Here is an 18,937-nt window from a genome sequence, read left to right as displayed (position 1 = left end):
CGAGTCGCTCCGCCTTCAATCGTTCTCGATCAAGTACATTTGGCTCCTGGAGCAAATCGCGGCCTCGTACACGGAGAAGGTCAAGGTCAAGGTGTACCGGGACAAGATCCTCACCGAGTCGCTCGAGATTCTACTCGCGCTGCCGCAAGACAAGCTCTGCTCGTTCACGCGCGTGTCGCTTTATGGCGAGAGCGGTGTGGACGCCGGTGGGCTCCAGCGCGAGTGGTACACGCTTCTCACCCACGCGCTCTTTGAACCGTCCACCGGCCTCTTCATCGCGGCCAACCAAGCCGAGCGGTCGTTCGGCATCAACCCGCACTCGGCGCGCGATCATGGCGAGACGCATCTCGCGCGGTTCGAGGCGTTTGGCCGGCTCCTCGCACGCGCGATCCTCGATGGCCAAGTGCTGCAGTGCCACCTCTGCGTCCCGCTCTTCAAGGCGCTTCTTGGCACGCCGCTCTCGATGGACGACGTCATGCATTGGGACGCGACCGTGTATGCGAGCATGTGCTACATTCGTGACGCGCCGAGCGTCGACGACTTGGCGCTCGATTTTACGGTCCACGGGCCCGATGACACGATTGTCGAGCTGGTGCCGTTTGGCGCGCAGATCGCCGTCACGAATGAAAACCGCACCGAGTACTTGGAGGCGATGACCAAGTACCTCCTCTTTGACCGCATTCGAGACCAAGTGTCGGCGCTCGTGCATGGGTTCTACACGGTCTTGCCCGAAGAACTCCTCTTGCCGTTCGACTACAAGGAGCTCGAGCTGCTTCTCTGCGGCACGTCGGCGATCGATGTCGACGACTGGCGCCTCTTCACCGCCGTCTCGTTCTCGCTCGCCATCACCAACTGCAACGATTGGTTCTGGGCCATTCTGAAAGACGAGATGACGGACGACGACCGGTCGCGGCTGCTGCAGTTTGCGACCGGCTCGTCGCGCGTGCCGCTCCAAGGGTTCAAAGGGCTCACGAGCTACGATGGCCTTTTGTGCCCGTTCTCGCTCCAGGCGATCGAGTACAAGTCCGGTGCGCTTCCGCGAGCGCATGCGTGCTTTAACCGCATCGACTTGCCGCTCTACCCGACGCGAGCGCTCTTGAAGGAAGCACTGTTTGCGATTGTCCGCCTCGAGATGACCGAGTTTACCCTCGTGTAGACCAGCTGTAGCGGTCCTTTGACAACCTACATGTATTACATACTCGTTGTTTCGCAGCTTGAGCGCACGTCTCCAGGGCGTGACGGTTGGACAGTCAACGGGACAACGCAGCTGAACTATGGCAGCCAAAGACACAAATGAATAATGTCCTTGACGGCTTCATACCCCAATACGAGGTTCCTGTGAAGTGGACTCGTCGAAAACGTCGAGACGCGGACGTCGAAAGCCGATGGCCCATAATTTGCAATGCACTCGTCGGTACTGTACAGTGTGGTACGGAACTCGATTCCAGCACTGGCAACTTTTTCCAGATCCGATCTGGTTGCAGATTAGAAAGGTGTCGTACCCAATGCCATCGCCATCAAGGGCTCGACGTTCGACTGCCACTCGATCGCCGACCGCGATCTTTTGCCGAATCGCCGCTTGTGATTGGTGGATTCAAAAGATTTCTCGGTTCATGATTGGTCCATGCCAAAGATACCGTTGTGGCGACCATGCTACCCGAGCTCGTCGAGCTCATCGCGGTCTTCATCGCGCAGCCTTACGACCTCCTGCGCTACCTCAGTGCATTCGAGAGCAGACTTGCGATGCGCTTACCGTTCCAAAGCCTCCGTGCGCTGCTGTCGGCAAGCATGCACACGCCCGGCCTCCGCATCTGGCCCGAGCTCGAGCTGCCGCACGACGCCTCGCTGCACCAGTACGTGAGCGACTGCATGGAGCTGTTTCCGATCGTACGCACAACGTCGCTTGAGGCAGTTAAGGGTGTGCGCCCCGCGACGCTGCTATCGCTGACCACTCTCTCGACGCCCGACGAGGTCCGTACTGCGTGCATGGCGCCATGGCGACATCGGCTCGTCGCGCTCGAGCTGCACCTTTGGGACCGCGTCTTGGTCGACGATGTATGGACACCGACGTCGCTGGGCTTGCTTGGCGCGTGCTTTCGCTCGCAGCATCAGCTTGCGTCTCTGTGTCTGCGCTGGCAACTCGACGAGAGCCACGGCGCCTTCGAGCACCTTGTACTTGGCGACGTACTGGAAAGCAACGTGTTGCATTTGGCGCTGTCGTTCAACGACGCGAGCAAAGTGCTTTGGAACGATGCCATGGCGACGCGTCTCGGTATGTGGCTAAGCACGTCTCGCGTGCAGTCGCTGGCGCTCCATGGGCTTCGCTTCGACTCGATGCGCGCGGCCACGCTCCTCGTCGACTCGATGCAAGCGCTTCGCGACGTGCGCATCGAGAGCCTGCAACTCGAGCGCGCCCTGTGTCTGCGCGCGTCGCTGCCGTCTGCGCTGCGATCGCTTCGTATCGACGGTGCGTCGGTGCTGCCGCAGTGGCGCACCGCTGCTTCGCTCTCGACACTGGCACTACACTATGCATGCCTGATGCACAGCCGTGGCCGCGTCGTAGCCATGCGACCGCACCTCCATCGTCTTCGCACGCTCGTGCTGCCAAACGTGGATCTCGAGAACGACTGCGATCGAGAAGCGCTCATCGCACTCTTGCCGCAGCTCACCGAGCTGCACCTCGACGCCAATCGCCTCGGTGACGCGGGTGCTCTACCGCTCATCGCCACCTTGCACCGGTGCCAATACCTCCAAGTGCTCTCGCTCGACCAGCAGGGCGTCACGGACGCCACTGCGCTCGCGCTCGCACAGGCCAAGAAACCGCCCTCGCTGCGCACGCTTCGATTGGCGCGCAACCGCGTGACGTGCCGTGGCGTCACCGCGCTCTGCCACGTCATGCCGTCGTTAGATGTGCTGGATCTGAGCCGCAACCGGATTGGCGGCGGCGGCGCCCAAGCCATCAGCACGGTGGTGTCGCAGACGGCGCACATGCGGATGCTCGACGTACAGATGAATCCGCTCGGCGAGGCCGGTGTTTTGGCGCTTGTCGCGTCGCTCAGTACAGAGAGAAACCTGCGCGCCGGCGTTCTCGTCCTCAGCGCGACGGTGCCGCGTGCACACGTTCGGGCGTGCCGAGCCGCCATCAAGTCGCTGCCTTGTCCGCACTGGGTCATCTTTCGGGGCTAGAGGACTGCCTCTCGAGACCGGCCACGTCGAGGATCTCCTCGAACCAATACAGTTGGCGTTGGCAACTTGATGGCAACACATGTTGGTTTGATGCGATGGATGGTTCCAAGGTCCTACCCAGCGTGTCGTATCAGAGTACCAACGAGCCACAGCTAATGTAGTGAATCAGGTCTCGTCGGTGGGCGGCCGTAATTCAATAAGTACACTTAGTGAGCTCTCTGGCTCAAAAGCGGGGAAAAGGGATCAGTGAACATGATGAGTGGACCAATTTACACTCATGAAAATGGACCACTTAAGTGAAGGAATTCGACCAGAACCTGATCATTTGAACTGTGGTTGTATTGATTCTGCGACGTGCGGTAATCCTCTCCTGTTGCCTGATGCGAAGCAGGGAGAAGCCACATGGTCGCAAAGGGTATTTGCATCGGCCATGCTCGCTGAACTCGACTTGAGACTCGGTCGGTGCCTATCCTCAAGGGAACTCACACAGGTACCGTTGCGGTCTTGGGCCGGCCGCTCGGTACCCTAACCCTTTGCTGCCAAGGTGATACCTGGAGACATCATCGCACAAAGTGGACGCTAGAAACGGCGATCGTGGTCGTGCTGTACACATGACGCTATTATTCGTCTCCGTCCCCTTAAAACTCGGCGAAATCAAAGTCGAGCTCGTCCGTGAGCGTCTTAATGACGAGATCGTCCGGCGTGTACGTGTAGTCGCGCGGGTGGTGGTACTGCATCGCATTTCCTTGCTGCGGATTAAAACCAGACGAGTGGCGGAGTCCCATCTATTATCAAATATATGTCCTTAACCCTCCGCCCACTAGACGCTGTACCAAGAGTCGAAATCACTCACATTCATCGCGCCCTCCGACCCTTGCTGCGGCGGCGGCGGCCGCGGCAAGCTGTACGGGTCCATGTAGCCGCCCTGGGCCGGCGGCGGCGGCATGCCGTACGTCGGCATGCCATGGCCTCCCATGCCTATTATCGTATCAAGAGACCGCCATAACGTCGCGGATAGGTATTACCCCAGTCGTTGCCGTTGCCGTTGCTGAGACCCGCCATGCCGTCCAACATCGACGATGTCGGGCCGTGATGGTACTGCGACGCGTGATGCATGGCCGCGAGCTTCTGGTCCGGCATCATGCCGTGGTGCTGCTGCTGCAGGTGCGGGTTTCATACCACTAGCCATCTTTAGTTAGACATCACGCGACGCAACGATCCCGCACCTGTTGAGGGCGTGGCCGGCGGTGAGGCGGCGATGGTGGTTGGCTCGGTCCGGGTTTTGCTTGAGCGACTTCCAGCGGATCTTGACCGAGTCTTCGGTGCGCCCGGGCAGCAGCTGCGAGATCTGCGACCACTTGTTGCCGAGCCGGGCTTGCGCGCTCAGAATGACCTTGTCTTCCTCGGCCGTGTACGGCCCCTTGTTGATGGACGGGTCGAGATGGTTGCGCCACCGCTCCCGGCACTGCTTGGGCGTCCGACCGGGGATTTGATCGGCAATTTGGCCCCAGTTGTTGCAGCTCTGCTTGACGAGGACTTCGAGGATCTTGTCTTCTTCAAACGACCAGTGCCCTTTGACAAGACCCGGCTTGAGCACCTTGCGCCAGCGCTGGAGGCACTGCGCGTGGTTGCGGCCTGGCACGCGCTCGGCGATCGCCTTCCAGTTCTTCTCGCCATGCAGCTGGACGCTCTCCTTGAGCGCGTTGTCTTGGGCCTTGGTCCAGCGCTTCGTCGACGGTGCATCCTCGGGACTGATCTGCGCAATATCGTCGCCATGAGCATGCTTCTTCCTGTCGCTTGTGCAAGTACCTCGGGGACCGGCGGGAGACTGCCCGTGTCCGTCGTCGTCGTCGACGTCGATGCGGTTGTGCTGCTACCGTCTTCTTGGTAGTCGTCGTCGTCGTCGTCGTCGTCATCGTCGTCGTCGCCGTCGCCGCTGCCGTCGTCGTCAACGCACGTCTTTTGAGCCGGCGCGGCTTCGCCTTTCAGGAGCTCCCAGTTGCTGTTGGGGCGCTCACGCTTGGAGCTACAAGGTGCGTATGAGCAACGCGACACCCATACGAGGACGAGGTACGTGAGCATGAGCAGTGAGTTGTTGTGCTCGAGGCCAAACGACGCGTCGCCGGCAGGCTTGTGGAGCGACTCTTCGAGGTCGCGCAGGCGGAGCTCGCTTTCGCCAATGTGCGCATTATCCAGCATGTGCTGCATCGAGCTAATGTCTTCCGACGTCACTTGCAGCAGCGACGATTGGCGCGAGTTGGTCCGTGCCAGCGGCGCCCTACTCGCCGCCTGCTGTGAGCCTCCGTAGTATGCGCGTCAACGCGACGATACCGGCCATCGGTCGGCGCCTGCGCCTTGAGCCGCTCAAACTTGAGGCGGAGGCTGTCGAGAAACTTCTTCTTCGCTGGGATCGTCGAGTCGGCCATGGCTTGGATCACGCGGAACTTCTTCTCTTCCTTGAGCTGCACGACGTACTTGGCGAGGTCGTTGGACTCTTCGGCCGTCAAGCCCGCGAGGCAGCGGAAGAAGGCCGAGGACGCGTCCGACGGCAGCGACGTCAAGAGCGCGTTCAGCACGTCGCCGAAGCTCGCGTCGCCACAGCTCTCTTCTTTGACGACGACGGTCGCCATGACTGCGTTCGACTGGGTTAAATACTAATTGACTGCCTCTCCCAGAATCCGGATTCCATACAAATATCAAGTACAACGAGGTTTCCATACAAAACCCAAGTCGAATTCGAGGTATACAAGGACCAAGGTTCGGGAACTTCCTTGGAACCGCTTGGGACATGCCCTAGAAACAACACTAGGAGGCTCGTTACCATCGAGTAGGTCCAACCCCACTCAGTTCTCATCTGTCGCTCGGTCGCCGTACGATTAGCCACCTAGTACAGGCGTGCAGGCGTAGTTTGCTGGTTGGCAATACACTGTACTGAGTACGTGACAATGTCCTTGGCCTCGTATCCGTCCAGGTACTGTAGCGTGGTGGGCCTCTTCGTGATCGAATCTTGTGTGAACGGCAAGGTGGTTTCGGTGCTGCGAACGACGCCGTCGATGGGAGTGGATGACAGGCAATGGACCTGCTTCAATCGCGCTTGTCACACGCGCATGCTTTTGCAGCAGCGACGAGCATCCCGTGTTTATGGGCGTGGATGGTGCCACGGGACGCGGCGTTGTTTTAAGGGAGTATGCCACGAAAGGCAAAGTGGGATGCACTTTCTCCTTGCCACGTTCCCGTCGCTGGAAGGCGGCGCACTCCTCCGTACGTCTCTCGACCTAATGGCATTACCATGAAGTGGAAGATATTGTCTTCTTTGGCCTACCCGCCACGTTCTGCGGACGCATCGACAGCGCCGACAGCGAATCCTTTGGCGCCGATCCCTTCGTTTGGATTCGCAGCTGCTTGGTCGACTCGCAACGAGACCAGCCAGGATCGTCCATAGCCGCAAGCCTACATGTTACGTTAGTCGAGTCCTTGAAAGTATTTCTGTACCTTGTGCAGTAGGTAACGTGATGTACATTGCTGCAGAGAGGCGCGCGCCTCGACGTTGGTCACACGTTCGATCGACGGGTGGGTGCATCCAAGCCACGTCAGCGTGCACGCCAGTCTCAGTTGGCGCCACAGTGGGAGTAGCCACAGCAGCGTTTGCATCCAACCGGGCAATCAAAGAGAATATCAAGAACGCGTTCGCTGCCTCTTCCTCCCATCGTACTACTAGTACGCAGTTGCAGCTCGGAGGCGAGCAACCAGAGACGTTTCGTTGTCTTCACTGCTACAGCTCAGCGATATACCGTCGATATCGCCCGTGGCGACCACGAAGCGACGGGACAATCTGTACGTGGTGTACGTGTTATGTTGGCACTGAAGTCGCTGGTGGACACACTGAAGTCGCTGGTGAACCGACTAGTCGGACGCCCACCCGTCGGACGAGTCGTCGTCCCACTCGATGTCGCCGAGGTCCGTCGTGGGCTGGACCACCACGTCCTTGGTTAGTACACTCGGTGCCAACGCCGGTGTCGAAGCTGGTGTCAACGCCGGTGCCGGTGCACTCGCAAGGCGCTCGCAGTGACGACAGCTAGAATCAATCGTGGGCATGCTGTGTACCGTCCACTCGCCAGGTGTACCGTCCACTCGCCTGCACGAAGTCGACGCCCCAGCCGCCGCAGGTCGCCGGTTCTTGCTTGGCCGGGGCGGGTCCGTACATCGACGGTGGCGCCTCGGGACCTACCATCGGTCCCGGCATCGGTCCCGGCATCGGTCCCGGCATCATGCCACCAAACAAACTGGCATTTCCATAGCCGCCTTGCATCATCATCATGGGCGGCATCATCATCATGACCATCGGCGGCATGTGCGGGAAGCTTGGCGCCTGCATCGCATAGCCACTCGGAAACGGCACAGGTGCGGAAGGCACAGGCGGCGTGGACGCCGTCGGGGGTCTACCACACGCGATCGACGCCATGTATCAAGGTATCAAGGTAGCAACGATCGTACTGGAGAATCGGGCGGCGCGTGTGCGTGTGCTTGGGTGGCTTGCGATGCACAAACGACGCGCACGCGTCACAGAGGTGTCGCTGGAGACACTCGAGACACTCTTGCGTCGCACTCGCCGACTCGCAGCACTGGCAAAACGGCACTAATAGACATAGTGTCATATCGACCACTCTAGCAGACAATAGTGTGCATCATCGTACCCGACACGAGCGCCAACGTGTGGTTGAGCAGCGTGCCATAGCGCTGGTGCTGCGCGACCACGCACGCGTCGCAAAAGATCGTCGCGCACTCCAAACACCTACCCCTATTTCGACACTGGATCCAAGTGATAGGGATTGTACCGCTGCGTGGGCGGCACGGCCTTGCAATGCGGGCAGAGCGAGAGGTCCTGCGTGTCGACGTGCGGCGGCAGCAGCTCGGCCACGGGACGCGTGGCGTCGAACGCAATAATCGCCGTGTCTACCACTTGATACCTTGATACTTTTTTGCGAAAAAAAGAGACGACGTACGCTGGGACGCTGGCGGGTCGGCGCGCGGGGATGGCGGCGCAATCTCTCGCACCTTGGCGAGCTCGGCGGGCTGGATCCACACACTCTTTTGGGTCACGGCGTTGTAGTAGTACGTGCGGCCGTCCGGCGCCGTGTGCTCGGACCACGCGTCGGGCTACGCACGGCACGTCACCATTTAGTCGAGTGTCCAAGGTTTCCTACACTATTGGGCGAGAGTGCCGGCAAGGGCTCGTGTGACGCGACCTACGTCACGAGTGTCTTGGTGGTGCCATGTCGATGACGTGGTTACCGCTTGGTCGACGACGGGCGTTGTCGTGGGGACGGCCTAGCAGCTCTGCATGACGACGATCGCTGGGCCTTCGCACCGCACCTCGTTTGGACTACTGCTGTCGTCGAGCACGTTGACTTTCTTGGGTGGTTTGGTCGACCGCTTTGTTCTCGCCACCGGTGCCTAGAGAGGTGTCGCCCATGGGATGCTACACTGTCGGCGTCGATAGGACGAGTACCTCGATCGGCGCGTCGCTGGACGAGGTCGACGCTTCGAGCGCGGGTTTGGTTTTCTTTTTCTTGCTAATTTTTTGGGAATCATCTTTTTCGGTGGTTTCTGCAGCGGCTACGGCGACGAAATGCATCGACATCGACTACGACACGTCCTTGTACGCACCATAACTGGGTCGTCGTGTTGCACGACAGGTGGCGGCGCAGGTGGCGACGGCGTCTTGAGCTTTTTTGCTTTTTTCACTTTCTTTACCGTGACCTCGGCGACCTCAGCGACCTCGTCGACCTACGCAGTGGCATCATCGCGTGCATGGAAAGGTGGTGGAGGTACCGGCGCGTCTGGCACAGTACGGACTGCTTCGTTGCTGGTGTGGGCAGCGGCTTCTTGCAGCACCTGTGCTTCGACATCCCCCCACTCGTCCATTGGAAACGAAAACGGATCCGCGTCCGCATCCTTGTCCGCATCCGCATCCTTGGCGGCCGTCGTGGCGGCTTGGGCGCTCTTCTTGAGCTCAAGCTCCCGCAGAAAAGCATCCGTGTCGTCTTCCTCCATTGCAAACAAACTGCCTTGCCGCTGCTGGCGCTTGAGCTATGGCATACATGTGTCGAGATCCAACACGAGATAGAACGCAGCTTGTACCCGGAGGCGCTCGGCCGTCGACAAGGTCGGGTCCACGGCTTCCGTCCCGTCGACAACGTCGTCGCTGGAGCTTGGCGTGCGCTTCATGATGGGTTGTGGCCCCGCGCTAGACACAGTGTGTCAGAGAGCCTCTCGAGACGGTCAAGCACCCGAGGAGCTTCTCGAGCGTCGCCGCCATCGTCTTCTTCTTTGACACGTCCTCGTCGCTGTCGTCGCCTTCGAACCGAAGCTTCTTCTTCGACGATTTGGATGCCATGGCGGCTTCCTGCAGAGCTTTCAAGATGCCTATAGGCGTTGTTGGGTCGTACGCACCGGCAGTGGCTCGATGGCAACGACCACGGGCTCGTCGTCGCTCGTGACGACAGGTGCTTCCTCGAGTCGAATCGGGCTCGCATCTGCCGACTCCTTGGGCTGCTTCTTGGACGATCGGCGGCGTTCCAGCACCGGCGAGGCGTCGGTAGCAGGCGGGGTGACGACGGCGACTGACGCCGGGGCCTCTGGGTTGTCCCATCGACTCTCGCCCGTACGCTATTCTCATGAGCGTCAATGCTATCCAGCAGTGTTTGGACGAGCCACGTACCGCGTTAAAGTAGTAGACTTGGCCGTCCTCGGCCTCATATGCCTTCCAGTCACTCTACACATAAGGTCGTCTTTCGAGCTAGCTCGAAAGATTGGAGCTGCTAGCTCGTACCTTGGGGCCTTTGGCAGCTTTCTCTTTGGCCTTCTTTTCTACAAGGAAGCTGCGGACGATGACGATGATGCAAGATGGACGCACTCGCTTTGAGCCGGAGACTCTTGGAGCGCTGCAGCTCTTCGTGCTCTTGCTGCTCTGTTGCAATGCGCGCGCGGCGCTCGACCTCGGCTTGGCGAATCTGTGTCGTCGCTCAGCAGGATGGCGATATTTCCGTGTAATTGTACTTTTTCCTGCTGCGCCACCTGCTCGAGGTACTGCAGCGCTTGGCTCGCCTCCTTGCTCTGGGGGTACAAGGACGCGAGTAAGAAGAGCTTCCACTGCCGGCGGTCGGCTTCCTTGGCCAGCACGAGCCATAACGTCGTGACCTTGCCGGCGTCGTCGTCGTCGGACCCGCTCCCACACAGCTCGCGCTGGCAGTCGACACGCAGCCCGACGTTCTCGGCTTCAACACCCTTGAGCTTCTTGTCAATGAGCCACTCGTGCACGTGCAGGAGGCGGTAGATTCGGTCCCGATCCATGTCGGCGAGAAGGCCGCCGGCCTGGACTTGAAGCCGGCATGGCTTCCTACAGGGTCGCCATGACGTGGCATGCCATGGTGCGAAGGACGTACAAGGTCTTTTGGCCTGCTTTGCGCCGGACCACGCCCTCGTAGTAGACGGCGAACGTCGGCGACGGCGCGGCCTCGGACCCGCTCTCGCTGCCTTCGTCCGAATCGCTCATCTTGGCATGTGATCGAATATTAGCCAATCCACATGCTAATCGCATATTCCACACACTGGATTGGTGCATATCGCAACGATTTCGTCGCTTTTCAGCCAATCCGCGCCGTTTTGCTCCTCCTTCCAGTGTTCGTGCAGCAAATCCAGTGTGGGTAAAACAGAGTTTCCAAACGCAAGCGGTCGTCACTGCCTCCTGTAATCGTCCAAGGCTCTACATAGAGGAGCTTCGAGCCATCGACATTGGCGGCGATCCAGAGTTGTTGGCAGATCCAGGAGGCCTCGTCATGCGCACGTCGTCGTCGTGGCACTGGACTGTCCATGTGCCTGGTAAGTGTAGCTCACTGCCCGCGTTTGTGGGTGGCAAGGCGAGTAACAAGCTCGCACCGATAGCAATTGACCCACAGCTTTGCACGCTCATCCACCGAGGCGATACCACGAACCGAGTACGCTGCGTGGGCTCGGACCCCCTAGCGACTCGAGTTTGCACTTTGCCGTTCAGTAGATAGATGCTTCCGAAAGCACTTGTGTGTTCTCGTCCGACGAGATACATCGTCCATCCATACCGTCCTGGCCGTAGCGTAATGCCGTCGTCGCATCGCCAGTCCCACGCGCTTCTCTGTCAATTCGCGTCCATTGACACTTAGGCGTTTAGCTTAGTTTTGAACCTAGGTTTGTAGTTTGGTCGCAGAGCTTGGGCTGCTGCTATCTTGGTAGCAACGACGTACCAAGGGTCCATAAGCAGTTGATGGACCCTTGCTGGTACGTACCTGTCAGTACGACGCCATCCTCTTCGTGGTCGCCTTGCGTCAGCGACACCATCCCCTTCCGACGACCATGGTGGGAACGCCAACTTTTGACGCCAAACCAGATGGCACGCGCTTCCTGTCGGTGCCGTTCTTCGTCACCGCGACGTCCATGGGCCGCATCTTCTCTCTCTTACGCCGCCCGTGGCGCTGGCATCGCAGGCGTCGTAGCTACCGATAGCCACCTGTGGTGTCGTCGCCGTCGCCTTGTCGTGAGGGCCGAGGACCACGCTGCCGGCTTTCTAAACCCTAGGCACATGTGGATTCTGAGTCGCCCAGATGGGTCGAATGGCGACCGCCGACCAGCACAGCACAGTCGGTTTGTAGCATCCGTTGACGCAGCATGCGGCGACAGGCAAGTGGCGCGCCGCCGGCGCAGCACCTGCTTCGGACGCAGCAGCAATGGTACGAGGAGGGCATGGGCCTCGTGAACGCGGCCGTCAACTTTCAGAATGCCGGCGACGTCGAGGCCGCGGACCGCCACTTTACGCAGGTCATTGACGTCTTTGAGCGGGCGCTGAACCTGCCGTTCAAGACCGCCGAGGACCTCGAGGCCGCGGCGCGGCTCAACGCCAAGATGACGCGCTACGTCAACATGATCAAGGCGCAGCGCGCCAAGGTGCCCGCGACGGCCAGTGCGCGCAAGCTCGCCGTCAAGTACAACATCCTCGACATGGACGACCTGCCGCGCATGTACCATCCGGTGGCCCGCGTCTTTGCCTCGTACGAGCTCGACGTTGCACTTGGCCTTTCTGAGATTGCACTTGGTGTGTAGGAACGATCCGTTTGAGCAGTGCCAGCGAGCGCTGGGCTTTCAAGACGCCAACGTGGCCAACCAGCGCGAGCACCTTTTGCTGCTCTTGACCAATCTCGTCGAGCGCAGCGACAAGCGCAGCGACGACCCGGCGCACGAGGCCGCGCTGGTCACCGCCGTGCTCAAGAGCTTTCACGCCAAGCTGTTTGACAATTACAAAAAATGGGCCAAGTACCTCGGTACCAAGCCCGTCTTTGCCGACCCGCTTCGAGACATTGTGCTCTTCTTCCTCATCTGGGGCGAGGCTGGCAACTTTCGGCAAACGCCGGAGCTGCTCTGCTTTTTGTACCACTCGCTCGCCAAGGAGGTCGGGCGTGGCGGCGGCAAGGAGGCCGGCGACTACCTCGCATCCGTGATCCGGCCCATGTACGCCTCGTTGCGCAACGAAGCTGACAAGAAGACGGTCAAGGGCGCGCGGTCGCCGCACACGGAGATCCGCAACTACGATGACTTTAACGAGTTTTTCTGGACCAAAAAATGCCTCAAGCACACGGCGTATACGATCGGCGACGCGTTCGCCAAAGCCAACAAGAAGGGCAGCCTCACGCTCGTGAAGAAGACGTTTATGGAGCGCCGCAGCTGGCTCCGGGCGCTGCTTTCGTTCCGGCGCATCTTCTTTTTCAACCTCGCGCTCCTTGCCGCGACGATTGGCTTTGCCATCAACATGATCCTCGTCTGCCCCGACTCGGCCATCATGTACGGCAGCAGCGTCAACCCCGACATGAGGATCCTCGGCAAGGGCTACCGCACCACCGTCAACGGCGACCGCGACTTGGTCGAGACGCCACTGACCTCGGACGCCTTTGTCGACAAGGAGTGCAACGTCGGGAAGCTCGTCACGTGCCTCAGTGTGCCCAACTTTGACGCGGGCAACTCGCTCGCCAAGATCCCGCGCGACTTTGCCGAGCTCATGGCCGACATTCCGTTCACCGACTGCGTGGCCAAGACGACGGGCCGCTGCAGCTGCTACCGCGAGCTGTTGACGAGCTGCTTTAATGACGCGGGTCCCATCGCCTATTTCGACGGCGACGCGACGCGGCTTCAGTCGGGCACATTTAACAACACCAAGTGCATTCCGGACTACCGCAGAGCGGCCTTTGACGTGCTCAACAAGGCGGGCGACGGCAAGCTCAACTGCGACGCGTGCACGCTCGAGATCCTCAAGCTGCCGGACGTGCTACCGGTACTTGGGAGGGCCCTCGTCAAATTCAAAGGCAACGGCCGCGCGGACGACGGCGCGCTCATCATGATGGGCGGCGCGGGCCTCGTCGCGTTGGTGTTTGTGTGCGAGCTCTCGGGCCGACTCTTCTCGCGCGTCGGCGTTGGCTTCATCGGGCGGTCGCTGCCCGTGCCCTGCGGCGCATACTGTCGCTACACGTGTTTTTGGGTCGTCTTGTACCTCGGGAAGCTCACGTTTGAGTACCAAGTCATGGTCAAGACGCTCGTCGAGACGTCGCTCTTCATCTGGTTCACCAAGACGGAAGAGTATCTGCTCGTGTCGCATTTTATGCTGCAGCTGCCGGTCTACAACGTGCTGTACATTTTCTTTCTGTGGGTGCCCGCGGTCATGGTGATTTTGTACGACGCGCAGATTCTGTACCTTTTGCTTTCGGTCGTCGTGGGCTCGGTCCACGGCTTCAACCTGCGCATTGGCGAGCTCCGGTCGTTCCGCATTCTGCGCATGGCGTTCCAGTCGATCCCAAAGGTCTTCAACAAGAAGATGGTTGCCAACTTGATCGAGCACAAGGTCCCGAAGAAGAAGCAGAAGAAGCAGCGCAAGCCCGACGAGCGCCCGCCGGAGCGCCGCTTTGAACGCATCTCGTACTCGGACGGCGCGCAGCCCATGACGATCCACGCCCAGGGCTTCTCGTCGCTGCTTGAGCACGATGGGTATCACGCAGTCGCATCGCCGCACGCGCTGTCGCAGAGCCAGAGCGGCCACTCGACGATTGACTCGATCACGGGTGTCTCGGGCGCCGAGTTTGAACGCACGATACCGTTTGCAATGGCGTGGAACCGGTGCCTCACGTCGATGCGGGACGCCGACGTCCTTAGCAACCGCGAGCTCAACGTCTTGAGCTACCTCATTGACTCGGCCGACGTCGGGTCGGCCAACCGCCGCTTGTATTTGCCCGCGTTCTTGACGGCCGGCAAGCTCGACGAGTCGCTCGACATCATCACCGAGTGCTACGCCGTGTACGAGAAGCTCAAGGCCGACAAGAAGAAGGGCTCGATTCTGCAAAAGATCGAGTCGGCGATGAAGAAGCGGCTCATCAAGGACGACCTTCGGCTCCAGTCGATCTGCGGCAGCTACAAGTTTGCGACCCAAGTCACGCGGCTCCTTCTCGGGCGCGAGCACAAGGAAATGGACGACTGCTTTGCGTTTATGGAAGAGTGCGTCAGTACGAACGGTGTCATGAAGGGCCTGCACCTGAGCAGCCTCTACAGTTGCCGCGCCGCGGCCGCCGAACTCATGAAGTCGATTTTGGAAGTCCCGATCACGGCCAACGACGCCAGCATCAAGTTTCAACGCGCCTTGTACCACGTGATTGACAATGTCGAGGCGGTCCTTGCGTCGCTCAAAGTCCTCCTCTCCAAGCAAGACCGGCTCGTCAAGATCCTCGCCGAGACGCCGCTCAAGCCCAACTCGTTTTTCTTTCCCGGCGACAAGCAGACGTACGCGCACCGGCAGCTGCTCGCGCTTGTGCAAGACCCGGTCGCAATGGACATTGTCTCCCGGGCGTACCAGCTCTTGACCGTCGACAACTTTGATGCGGAGCCCCGGGCCGAGGAAGGCCAGCGCCGGCTGCGCTTCTTTGCCAACTCGCTCTTCATGGAGATGCCCGAGGCCAAGCCGCTTCGGACGATGCGGTCGTTCTCGATTTCGACACCGTTTCTGAACGAGATCGTCTTGTACTCGGTGAAGGACCTCACGGCCGCCAACGACGACTGCATCAAGCTGCTCTACTACCTCCAGACGATCTACCCGCACGAGTGGGACAACTTTATCGAGCGCGTCAACTGCAAGGACATGAACGAAGCGCTCAAAAAGTGCCCGGAAGAAGTCCAGCTCTGGGCATCGTACCGCGGGCAGACGCTCGCCCGCACGGTGCGTGGCATGATGTACAACGCCGAGGCGATTCGGTTCTTGTACTGGCTCGAGATTGGCCAGAACGAGCCGATGCACTTGACGGGCTGTCGCTGCAACCGGTGCCTCCGCCTCGACGACATGGTCGCGCTCAAGTTTTCGTACGTCTGCTCGTGCCAGCAGTACGGCAAGCAAAAGGACGAGCAGCGCCAGCAAGCCGCCGACATTGAGTTTCTCCTCCTCAAGCACCCGGGCCTGCGTGTCGCGTACGTCGACGGCCCGAAGAAGGTCAAGGACGGCCCGCCCAAGTTTTTCTCGGTGCTCATCCGCGGCGTCTTGGACAAGATCATTGAAGTCTACCGCGTCGAGCTGCCGGGCAACCCGATCGTCGGCGAAGGCAAGCCGGAGAACCAAAACCACGCGATCATCTTTACGCGCGGCGAGATGCTCCAGTGTATCGATATGAACCAAGACGGGTACCTCGAAGAGTGCCTCAAGATGCCCAACCTCCTCGCGACCGTCGACCGCAAGGAGCACAAGAAGCACCCGCTCACGATCATTGGCTTCCGCGAGTACGTCTTTACTGGCGGCGTCTCGAACCTCGCGTCGTTCATGCAGATCCAGGAGCTCTCGTTTGTCTCGCAGGGCCAGCGCATGCTTGCGCTCTTCCACGTCCGCCAGCATTACGGCCACCCCGATATCTTCGACAAGACGTTTGTCATGACGACGGGCGGGACGGCCAAGGCCTCCAAGGGCATCAACCTCTCGGAAGATATCTTTGCCGGCTTCAACACGACGCTCCGCGGCGGCCGCGTCTCGCACGAGGAGTTTATCCAAGTGGGCAAGGGTCGTGATGTCGGCATGCAGCAGCTCGCGCAGTTTGAAGCCAAGCTCTCGTCTGGTGCGGGCGAAAGCGTCATCTCCCGCGACGTCATGCGCATGGCCAACCGGCTCGACTTTTGGCGGCTCAACTCGTGGTTCTACGGCAACCTCGGCTGGTACTTTACGCAGACGATGACCGTCTTTGGCATTTACTTCTTCATTTACGGCAAGATCTACTTTGCCTTGTCTGGCCTCGACGCGTTTTACCTCCAAGCCGGTCGCATGGGGATCTCGGACTCGCTCAACGCGTCGTGGGCGCTGCAGTTTGGCTTTCTTCTCGTCGTGCCGGTCCTTGCCGTCGTCGGTGTCGAGCGTGGCTTCCGCCACGGCATCAGCTACCTCCTCTGGAACGTCTTTACGCTCGGACCGCTCTTCTTTACGTTCCAAATGGGCAACCGCATGCACTACTTCGACCGGACGCTCATCCACGGCGGCGCCAAGTACCGCGCGACCGGTCGCGGCTTTACGATCAAGCACGAGAAGTTTGCCGAGCTCTTTCGGTTTTACGCGTTTAGCCACTTTTACCGCGGCGTCGAGCTCGTCTTCTTGCTCGTCTTGTTTGCAGCGTACGGGACGTTTTCGTGGTGCAACTGCGACTGGACGCTGGACCGCGGCTTTTACAATGGCGTCAAGCCGCCGGTCGCCGACTGGAACGCGCGCTGCTATGCCAACCACTACCAAGACTGCGTGCTCCCGACCAACCAGAGCTACGCGATCATGAGCTTTTCGCTCTGGATTGTGGCCGCGACGTGGCTCTGGGCACCCTTCTTCTTCAACCCGAGCGGGCTCGAGTGGGACAAGCTCATTGACGACTACAACGACTGGCAAAACTGGCTCGAGACGAAGAATGACTCGAGTGACTCGTGGTTTGGCTGGTGGACGGCCGAGCTCGAGTATTTGGAGCACTCGTCGGGTCTCGCACGCTTTGTGCAGTTTGCGCGCAAGGCGCGCTTCTTCTTTGTCGCTGTCGGCCTCTACCTCCAGCTCATGTACCGTCTCTTTTACACGGACGTCAAGAAGCAAGTGGTCCAGAAGCTCTCGTCGACGAACGCGCTCGAGTTTTTCACGCCGCACATGATCCTCGGCGGGTTTGTCATTGTCCTGCTGCTGTTTGCCCTCGTCGGCTACTGCGCAAGCCGGTACGCGAAGAAGAGCCAAATGAAGCAGAAGAAGCTCCGGAAGATGAAGTTTCGCATCTCGGCGTGTGTCTTTCTCTTGCTGCTTGGGTCGCTCCTCTACCTCTCGTTTCGCGATTTGGTCGAGATGACGCTGATTCTGCTCATTGCCGTCTACTGGTTTGACCAAGTCATGATTGTGCGCCTCAAGAGCAGCCATGTGGTTGTCGCGGCCATTGCCCGCGGCTTTGACCGCGCCGTCGGCTGGATCGTGTTTGGCCCGATCTTGTTCATTGCGATGTTCATGCCGTTCCTCTCGCTCTTCCAGCAGCGCGTCATGTTCAACTCGGCGTTCACGTCCGGCCTCGAAGTCTCGAAGCTCTTTGGCCACGACGTCGCCAAGGTCTCGGCCACAACCGTCGTCAAGAAGGTCAAGAGCAAGAAGAATCGGGACGACTAGGGCATACATCATGTATTATCGATATATCATTTTTGCATCTAATTGTCGACGGGGCGTGGACACGATTGTAAAGCAAGCAATAGTGTGTCGACCGTTGCGTCCAGGACTCGACTTTATTGTGCCTTCGTGTCCAGCTACAAGCACCGTCGCACGCACATCGTCGTATGGATCGTCTTGCTCCCTCTCTCTACAGTGTCATGGACTCGTAGCCGATCGCTGCCTCGTCGCCGCCAACCCCACTTGTGTCTTGTCTCGCGAGCTATCCCATGCATTTACATGCATCGATGCTCGACCTTGCGTGGTGCAGCGGGCGCGCGTGTCACGACCGAGAATGAGGTGCGTCTGTAGCTTGACCGACAATAGTCCCAACCATAGGACCTTCAACGGCACGGTCCTCCGGTGTGTGATCGTGGCAACCGCTCTCACGATGGTCGTCGACCGCCGGCAGATGAAGCCCCCGCCCGCCCCCGAGGCCGACGCGGAAGCTGCCGTCGTGTAGCAGCGAGTGCAACGTGTACATTCGCAGCCAAAGTACGAGCCAGACTAGTGCATTTGTCTGTATCTATCCATCAATCAATCATTCCATCTATCTATCTATCTATCAACTCGGAGGCTGTTTGGTCTAGTTCAACGGGTGTACAGAAGGCTAGTGCGAGAATTCGACGCCACCAAGTTGTCTTGGCAGTGGTCTACCGTCCAACAAAGAGGCCGTAACGACAACATTGTCAATATTACTACATCGCGCCCAAGTCCTTCATCTCGACGAGGAACGCGTCGAGCTCACTGGTTGTCGACGGTGCGGCAGCAGGCGGGAGCTTGGTCTAGTGCAACGGGTGTACAGAAGGCTAATACGAGAACTCGACGCCACCAAGCTGTCTTGGCAGTGGTCCACCGTCCACCGTCCAACAAAGAGGCAGTAACGACAGCATTGTCAATGTTACTACATCGCGCCCAAGTCCTTCATCTCTACCAGGAACGCGTCGAGCTCACTGGTTGTCGACGGTGCGGCAGATGGCGGGAGCGGCACGGGCGCGA

The 18,937-nt window shown here is 59.5% G+C and overlaps 5 protein-coding genes across 5 annotated transcripts; 3 read left to right on the top strand and 2 right to left on the bottom strand.

Moving 5' to 3' along the window:
• Positions 1-34: 34 nt before the first annotated feature.
• SPRG_15222 (hypothetical protein) lies at positions 35-1,156 on the top strand (the record flags this gene model as incomplete). Its single annotated transcript, XM_012354876.1, has 1 exon — positions 35-1,156. A coding segment is annotated over one exon (1,122 nt), but the record flags the coding sequence as incomplete, so codon positions are not given.
• A 494-nt stretch (positions 1,157-1,650) lies between these two features.
• Positions 1,651-3,186, top strand: SPRG_15221 (hypothetical protein; the record flags this gene model as incomplete). Its single annotated transcript, XM_012354875.1, has 1 exon — positions 1,651-3,186. The coding sequence occupies one exon, from the start codon at positions 1,651-1,653 to the stop codon at positions 3,184-3,186; it is 1,536 nt and encodes a 511-aa protein (XP_012210265.1).
• Positions 3,187-3,824: 638 nt separating this feature from the next.
• On the bottom strand, positions 3,825-5,816 carry SPRG_15220 (hypothetical protein; the record flags this gene model as incomplete). Its single annotated transcript, XM_012354874.1, has 7 exons — positions 3,825-3,971; positions 4,040-4,164; positions 4,212-4,344; positions 4,388-4,942; positions 4,996-5,212; positions 5,261-5,464; positions 5,518-5,816. 7 exons carry the CDS (start codon positions 5,814-5,816, stop codon positions 3,825-3,827), a joined length of 1,680 nt encoding a protein of 559 aa, XP_012210264.1.
• Positions 5,817-7,011: 1,195 nt separating this feature from the next.
• SPRG_15219 (hypothetical protein) lies at positions 7,012-10,741 on the bottom strand (the record flags this gene model as incomplete). The annotated part of the gene is made up of 20 exons (XM_012354873.1): positions 7,012-7,261; positions 7,311-7,625; positions 7,681-7,822; positions 7,881-7,978; positions 8,022-8,139; positions 8,190-8,343; positions 8,391-8,432; positions 8,479-8,514; positions 8,560-8,640; positions 8,696-8,802; positions 8,850-8,973; positions 9,019-9,276; positions 9,328-9,433; positions 9,477-9,592; positions 9,640-9,855; positions 9,908-9,961; positions 10,019-10,056; positions 10,103-10,199; positions 10,246-10,585; positions 10,632-10,741. 20 exons carry the CDS (start codon positions 10,739-10,741, stop codon positions 7,090-7,092), a joined length of 2,724 nt encoding a protein of 907 aa, XP_012210263.1. The 3' UTR covers positions 7,012-7,089.
• A 1,145-nt stretch (positions 10,742-11,886) lies between these two features.
• SPRG_15218 (hypothetical protein) lies at positions 11,887-17,902 on the top strand (the record flags this gene model as incomplete). The annotated part of the gene is made up of 2 exons (XM_012354872.1): positions 11,887-12,266; positions 12,319-17,902. 2 exons carry the CDS (start codon positions 11,887-11,889, stop codon positions 17,900-17,902), a joined length of 5,964 nt encoding a protein of 1,987 aa, XP_012210262.1.
• Between the last annotated feature and the right edge of the window lie 1,035 nt (positions 17,903-18,937).

The sequence above is a fragment of the Saprolegnia parasitica genome, assembly GCF_000151545.1.
Source record: "Saprolegnia parasitica CBS 223.65 unplaced genomic scaffold supercont2.188, whole genome shotgun sequence".
NCBI lineage: Eukaryota > Oomycota > Saprolegniomycetes > Saprolegniales > Saprolegniaceae > Saprolegnia > Saprolegnia parasitica.
Note: the sequence above shows the minus strand (reverse complement) of the source record. Positions and strands in the feature narration are given on the sequence as shown.